General features: G+C 32.6%; 1 protein-coding gene across 1 annotated transcript; it reads right to left on the bottom strand.

Moving 5' to 3' along the window:
- Positions 1-100: 100 nt before the first annotated feature.
- On the bottom strand, positions 101-6,676 carry LOC123686154 (dual specificity protein phosphatase 3). The gene is made up of 4 exons (XM_045626155.1): positions 6,423-6,676; positions 823-980; positions 537-763; positions 101-394 (listed from the first exon to the last, which is right to left on the bottom strand). The coding sequence occupies exons 1-4, from the start codon at positions 6,444-6,446 to the stop codon at positions 192-194; spliced, it is 612 nt and encodes a 203-aa protein (XP_045482111.1). The 5' UTR covers positions 6,447-6,676; the 3' UTR covers positions 101-191.
- Between the last annotated feature and the right edge of the window lie 1,127 nt (positions 6,677-7,803).

The raw sequence follows: 7,803 nt of genomic DNA, 5'->3' as shown, positions 1-7,803 counted from the left end.
AATGAATCACTTATGGACTGAATGACAGACAATTATATATTTTTTTCATTATTGAAAACTGAGGAAGAATTTGTGTATTCTGATGAAATGAGAAATATAGAACAGCTCAGTGCAAATATATTTGTGTTGATATAAATACAAAAATAATACAATCTATCGAATAAAATATAAAGTTACAATAAAAACAGTGTTCAGTACAAAATTGAATTCTTTCTGAGAACTGAATTCAGTTGGGCTAAATGATGCAGAAACCCAATATTGGGGAATATTCTCCTATGTTTGAACACATATTCTAAAGCTTCTGCTGCGTTCATCTTTTTGCAGATCATCAGATATGCCAGAACTAATGTAGCAGATCTTGATATTCCAACCACGCAGTGTACAAACACTTTACCTGTAAAATACAAACTCAGTTTTATTTTGGTGTAAATAGTGAATCAAAATTTAATTATATTTTCAAATTGAATTCTTTTCATAGAAAAAAATGTGAGTTCGTATGATCAATATACTTTTTTTTTTGTTTTGCCTGATATTACCTCCATTTTTGACTGCGTTGTCTATGAATTTAGCAGCTAATTCAAAATAAACAGATATGTTCCATGATGGTCTATCTTCTCCTGGTATACCCAAATACTTGATGCGAGCTTCCCTGTAGAAATCTTGGGTGGTATCAACTTGCGTCATGAAATCAAATCCTTCTGCTGCATTCAAAACATGCGTAAAACCATTTTTAACGAGGAATCTCTTATCTTTAGCTGTATATCTGTGAGAAAAATAATCAGCACGAAGTTCAGGAATTCCAATAGTGTATACTTCACTCACTTATCTCCAAGATAAACTCCATTGCAAATGAGATTAACATCGTGTAAATCTGAGAGTTTTGTTGCGTGATTCGTGTTCACATTGGCAGTAAGCCAATCAAGTAATTCGCTCAAGTAGTCTCCCGTGATGACACTCGTGTTCTTTGGCCTTAATGTACCCTGAAAACTTATCAAACTAAAGGTGATTCTAGAAGATAAACTTTTGAATGATCTACCGATTTCTGATATATAGAAAGGGGAATATATTTTTCAACAAAGTATCGGAAATAAAATATACATAATTTTATATCATGTCCTTCATTTCAGAATATTATCATTGAAATATTACACCAAAGTTCAGCAAAATATCTCGAAACGTAAAGAAAGAAAATACAAACAAAATTTAATGAATATACACAAAACGGATTCGAACCGAGATCATCCGTTCCGAAATCCGGAGAAGAATTTCAAAAAATTCATAACTCCGAAAATATAAGAGTTAGGACTCATATGTTGTTCAGTTTCAAATAAAAGATTCTTAAATTTTGTTTCCTTGAATTCTCTCTTCAAAATTTAGAAATTAAATAAGCAACACACAAAACGTAATCGTGTATGATTGGTTGCCTAAGTGGCAACCAATCTGCGACCCGGATACCTCTTCATTCATCATGTGTTCCCGATACGAAATTTTGTGTTTGGGTGTGATTTTCTAGAGTGAAATGGGTAAATTCATATGAAAATATAAAATTTGGTTTGAGAATTTTGTATCAGGAGCATATGAGATCGAGGAGATATATCGGGAGCAGGAGTACAATTGAATAGGCAACCCACAAATCGGCTTAGTGTATGATTGGTTGCCTATATTAGATCTGCTACCCGGATACCTCCTCACTCATCATATGTTCCTGATACGAATTTTTGTGTTTGGATGTGATTTTCGTGTGGGAAATGGGTAAATTCGAATGAAACAACAAGAATTTGGTGTACCAATTTTGTGACAGGAACATATGAGATCGGGGAGGTATATCAGGAGCAGGAATAAAATCGAATAGGCAACACACAAAAGATTTGTGACCCGGATATCTCCTCATTCATCATATGTTCCTGATACGAATTTTTGTGTTAGGATTTGATTTTCGTGTGTGAAATGGGTAAATTCGAACGAAACAACAAGAATTTGGTGTACCAATGTTGTAACAGGAACATATGAGATCGGGGAGGTATATCAGGAGCAGGAATAAAATCGAATAGGCAACATACAAAACGTCTTAGTGTATGATTGGTTGCCTATAGAACATTTGCGACCCGGACATCTCCTCATTCATCATATGATCCTGATACGAATTTTTGTGTTAGGATTTGATTTTCGTGTGTGAAATGGGTAAATTCGAACGAAACAACAAGAATTTGGTGTACCAATTTTGTAACAGGAACATATGAGATCGGGGAGGTATATCAGGAGCAGGAATAAAATCGAATAGGCAACATACAAAACGTCTTAGTGTATGATTGGTTGCCTATAGAAGATTTGCGACCCGGATATCTCCTCATTCATCATATGATCCTGATACATATTTTTGTGTTAGGATTTGATTTTCGTGTGTGAAATGGGTAAATTCGAACGAAACAACAAGAATTTGGTGTACCAAATTTGTAACAGGAACATATGAGATCGGGGAGGTATATCAGGAGCAGGAATAAAATCGAATAGGCAACATACAAAACGTCTTAGTGTATGATTGGTTGCCTATAGAAGATTTGCGACCCGGATATCTCCTCATTCATCATATGATCCTGATACGAATTTTTGTGTTAGGATTTGATTTTCGTGAAATGGGTAAATTCGAACGAAACAACAAGAATTTGGTGTACCAATTTTGTAACAGGAACATATGAGATCGGGGAGGTATATCAGGAGCAGGAATAAAATCGAATAGGCAACACACAAAACGTCTTAGTGTATGATTGGTTGCCTATAGAAGATTTGCGACCCGGATATCTCCTCATTCATCATATGATCCTGATACGAATTTTTGTGTTAGGATTTGATTTTCGTGTGTGAAATGGGTAAATTCGAACGAAACAACAAGAATTTGGTGTACCAATTTTGTAACAGGAACATATGAGATCGGGGAGGTATATCAGGAGCAGGAATAAAATCGAATAGGCAACACACAAAACTTCTTAGTGTATGATTGGTTGCCTATAGAAGATTTGCGACCCGGATATCTCCTCATTCATCATATGATCCTGATACGAATTTTTGTGTTAGGATTTGATTTTCGTGTGTGAAATGGGTAAATTCGAACGAAACAACAAGAATTTGGTGTACCAATTTCGTAACAGGAACACATGAAACACAAGAAAATCACATCCACACACAAAATTTCGTATCGGGAACACATGATAAATGAGGAGGTATCTGGGTCGCAGATCTTCAATTGGGCAACCAATCATACGCGAATAGGTTTTTTGTGTTGCCTACTCAAATTCTGCTCCTGATACACCTCCTCGATCTCATATGTTCCTGATACAAAATTCGTACTACAAATTTTTGTTTTATCGTCCGAATGTATCCATTTAACACAAGAAAATCACTTCCAAACACAAAATTTCGTATCAGGAACACATGATGAATGAGGAGGTATTCGGGTCGGATATTTTCTCTTGGGCAAACAATCATACGCGAATATGTTTTGTGTGTTGCCTATTCCATTTCTGCTCCTGATACTCCTCCTCGATCTCATATGTTCCTGATACAAAATTCGTAATACAAATTTTTGTTTTATCGTCCGAATTTACCCATTTCACATAAGAAAATCACTTCCAAACACAAAATTTCGTATCAGGAACACATGATGAATGAGGAGGTATTCGGATCGCAGATCTTCACCTAGGCAACCAATCATACACGAATAGGTTTTTTGTGTTGCCTATTCAAATTCTGCAATACAAAATTTTGTGTTTGGTTGTGATTTTCTTGTTTGAAATGTTTAAATTCGGTCGAAAAATCCAGAATTTGGTGTTCGAATTTTCTATCGGGAACATATGAGATCGATGAGGTATATCATGAACACTAAGTGGAGAACTGGGACCTCCTCGGTTATTATGTGTTCCCGATACGAAAGTTTGTGTTTTTGGATATGATGAGAAAATTCTTACGAAAAAACAAGAATTTTGTGTTCGAATTTCCTGTCAGGAACATATGATGAATTATGAGGTATTTCAGGAGCAGTAATTGAATCGGCAACACACAAACCATATTCGTGTATGATTGGTTGGAGAAGATCTGCGACCCGGATACCTCCTCAGTCGCCATGTGTTCCTGATACGAAATTTTGTGTTTGGATGTAATTTTCTTGTGTGAAATGGGATTCTCGTGATTTTGTTATTATATCACAGCATGGGGAGGTCTTGCCAAAGCTCATCTCACTCTTTTGGAGATTATCCAGAAAACTATCAAAAAAATAATTTTGAAGAAAGAGGTAAGATCCTACAGATACTCTTTACAAGGATTCCGGTTTTCGCGAGGTGCGAATGATATATCTACATTTATCGCTGTCTTATAAGATAATTGAAGTAATCATCTTTAAAATATCATATTAGGGGAACATGCTCCTAATAGTTCCATTGTACAGAAAAACACATACACAACATTTAATTTCGTATCTAGGACCAAAATTCATTAATATATTGCATACTTCATTGATAAATATAAGATCCAAAATAAAAGTTGAGGGATGAAAATTTTTCTTGGTGGAGAATATCACAGTTTTAATGGACTTGTTTTAAATTAATTTCCGCCATCCCCTGCCTCGCCTGCTTCTTGATTTGTATATTTTCATTATTTTTTTTTTGCAATTGATCTTGTCTAGTTTAATTTTTTGTTGTGAGTTCATATTATAAGGTACACTTGGACGAAGTTATACAGCATGAATTTTATGTCAAGCATAAGTTCATTTATTGTCTTCTTGCTTGACCATTGTGTTTGCGAAAATTTTGAAAATTTTTTTATGATATACAGGATGTATGGAAATATGTACCTATATCATCCTAAACTTTCGAACGCTCGACTGTGAAAATAATTGAATCGGTCAAGAAATAAAATAAATTATTCAATATAGGCAAACAAAAATGTTATCCATATATACATGTATGTCCTTGGTGGAACTCATTTTTATTTATTGACCGCATTATTTTTATTTAGTCGCAAGTAATTTCGACACACTAGTTTATTTTTAGTTGTTTCAACACCAATCAGGATGATATAGGCCAAGATCAGGTCATTAGACCTTAAACTTCAAAAATTCATTCATGCACTAGTATAACATCTTTTTTATCAGAATAAATAAATATAAATACAAACACTTCGGATAGGAAATGTTTGAAAAAATGTACCGTTATCGATTGTGAAACACATTGGAAATTATTTCATAAATGTTTTTGGAGATGAATCGAAGACTACAATTTTTGAATTGCGAAAATAATAGTTATTCCTAAATATTATAATTAGTAGGCCAGAAATTTTTTTATTGAATGTGTATTTGATTAATTATTTTCAGATATCGGTATATTAGCCGATGGATGTCAAAGAATCCTAAAATTCCTGTGGATTTTGTTACGAGATTTATTAATTCCTCTACAGAATGAAAAAATCGAGCTGATGCAATTAAAAAAAAAAAAAATTGCACTAAGCTTGGATTTTATATTCAACATCCAAATGCAAATTTTCATCGCGATCGAATCTGCAGCAGTTTTGAAATGAACAGGAAAACAAAACTTCGAACAGCCATATTTACGGAAATCCCAATAGTGAGATTATGTCCATTAACGAATTTAACGGCATACGAGATCCGAACCTACCCCGAAAATTTCAAATTTTTGGGTATTTCCGTTCGGGAGTTCTTGTATTCACATCCGTACGGAAATATATTTTTTTTTATCATGAATTCATCACCATTGAGGGGAACCTAGTAGGTTGAGATTATTTCCGGCTCGAAATTCGAAAATTACAGACATTGGGACGAAATGATATAAAGATCTGTTAAAAAACAATGAACCTTACTTCGTTGTTTCTATCCATTTGAAAATTTCAAATATAGATTCGATAAAACGCAATAAAAGAAAAATATGAGAGGTAAAATGATGAATATCAAACCTTTCAATGTTGTGGTAATTTTGAAATGACATCCTTTTAAAATTAATGATGTCTTTTCCTAATGAGAAACTCTGATATTTGACTTGAAAATTGTATATTTCCACGAAAATGTCTCATAATGAATTTATTTTGTGATAAATTGTAATTTTCATAAAATGAAAGAAATAATCCAAATTACCTAATGTGGATAATCCATGAAAATGAATACTTCACGTGGGTATTAGGTACATGTTTTCCTATGTCTTGATCAATAAACTCATAAAATTTCACGAACTACAAAATGAAAAAAGAAGCCTCAACGGAATAAAATGTATTCAATCAATTCAAAAAGTTATCCTGAAATTTTTACGATAAATTTCTATAAATTGAATTTCAACAACGAACTTAAAATCAAAACATAAGAAAAACGTAGGTTTTTTCAAGAAAATCACCGATCTAATGTGTAATCATTCAAAAAATCTTACATTGTAAACACGTTCTCTCCACATTTTTGAACTAGGTATCTTTGAACAACTAGCGCGAAACTCCAATACCACTCACGATTAAGTATCGATCAAACAATTTTTTTTTGTTCGTGTATAATTCTGCGCATCGGAAACGACAAACTAAGTTTTCTGGTAAAAATAGATTATTGAATCATTGCCAATTAGTGATTATTTCAAACCGTACAATTCCTTTTGTTGTGAGGATGATACAGTTAACGTACGTTCGCAAGTAATGAATAGGTGAAATAATAATAGGTTCTGATGTGGGAGTTTAATTAGCGATTGATCAGCTAATATGGCGAACTAGTGTCTGTCTGAATGTCCAACGAGTTTCAAGTACATATAACAAAATTGTAATTAGTCATTGTTTATAGATGAACATTATATAATAATTACCTTCCCACATTGCAATTAGGTTAATCATTACGCGTGTCGCGTGTTCCTATATAAGGGCGTCTCGGTTTTCCCAGACCAAATAAAAAAAATTTTATTGTCCAATAACTATGTCGTGGTGAAATCTAATAAAATAAAGGAGATGTTTCAAACTCCAGATGAAAGAAAATACTTTCAAATTCTACAGGGGCTATTTGTATTTATTGGTTCAACATAAAACGAAAACACGCAAATGTTTTCAAGGTCAATATCAGAATTAAAAAAAAATTACTTGGGAATGAAAAAGCAAAACTATCTTCCATGCAATTTTTGTATTCACGAAAATAACTTTGATAGTGGAGTACCTATTTCTTTTCATTTGTATTTCCATGAAAAGAGTTAATGACAATAATGAAAAAGTTTTTCACACATAAAAAAATGAATGAATAAAAGTATTCAGTATGTGGAAAAATTTCTAGTTCCAATAGTAAGAATTAGTAGGAATGAATATTTTGTAAGGTCAGTACTATCACTTTCATTCAAAGAGAAATTTGCTTTCATTCGCAATTATAATTTCAGAAAAAAAACTTCACTTAAATTTTCAAAAATGTATTGAATAAAATATTCGTAAGCTCTCTAGATCATTCCTCAGAAACTACCATATGTATGAGATTTCGATACAAAACTCGGTTTGATAACGCGTTCACCAGGAAAACGAATAAATCAATTAAAAGAACATGTAAAATACATTTTTTTTAATAATTTGGTATTAAAATGATTTCAAATATTTGATTCTGAACGAAAAATTAAAGCTTCCAAAGTAAACCTGTTAAAATGTATTCATTTTTTCAAGATATACCATGTAATGAATAAAATCAAAGATGTGAAATTCACAATCATTTATTTTGTTGTTTCCGTTTTATACAAATTGAATAACAACATTATATAATTCTAACATGAATCAGAACTCTTATATGATGTTCCTTTT

This window comes from Harmonia axyridis, chromosome X (genome assembly GCF_914767665.1).
Source record: "Harmonia axyridis chromosome X, icHarAxyr1.1, whole genome shotgun sequence".
Taxonomy (NCBI): domain Eukaryota; kingdom Metazoa; phylum Arthropoda; class Insecta; order Coleoptera; family Coccinellidae; genus Harmonia; species Harmonia axyridis.
The sequence above is the reverse complement of the archived record's forward strand: the minus strand, read 5'-3'. Positions and strand labels throughout refer to the sequence as shown.

Bases quoted from the DNA above. Each gene is read 5' to 3' on its own strand.
- LOC123686154 (XM_045626155.1), bottom strand. From the start codon at position 6,446: ATGTGGAGAGAACGTGTTTACAAT. The intron at 764-822 runs GTGAGTGAAGTA...TTTTTCTCACAG, and splicing joins GGAGTTTATCTTGGAGATAA to ATATACAGCTAAAGATAAGA. The intron at 395-536 runs GTAATATCAGGC...TGTATTTTACAG, and splicing joins CAACGCAGTCAAAAATGGAG to GTAAAGTGTTTGTACACTGC.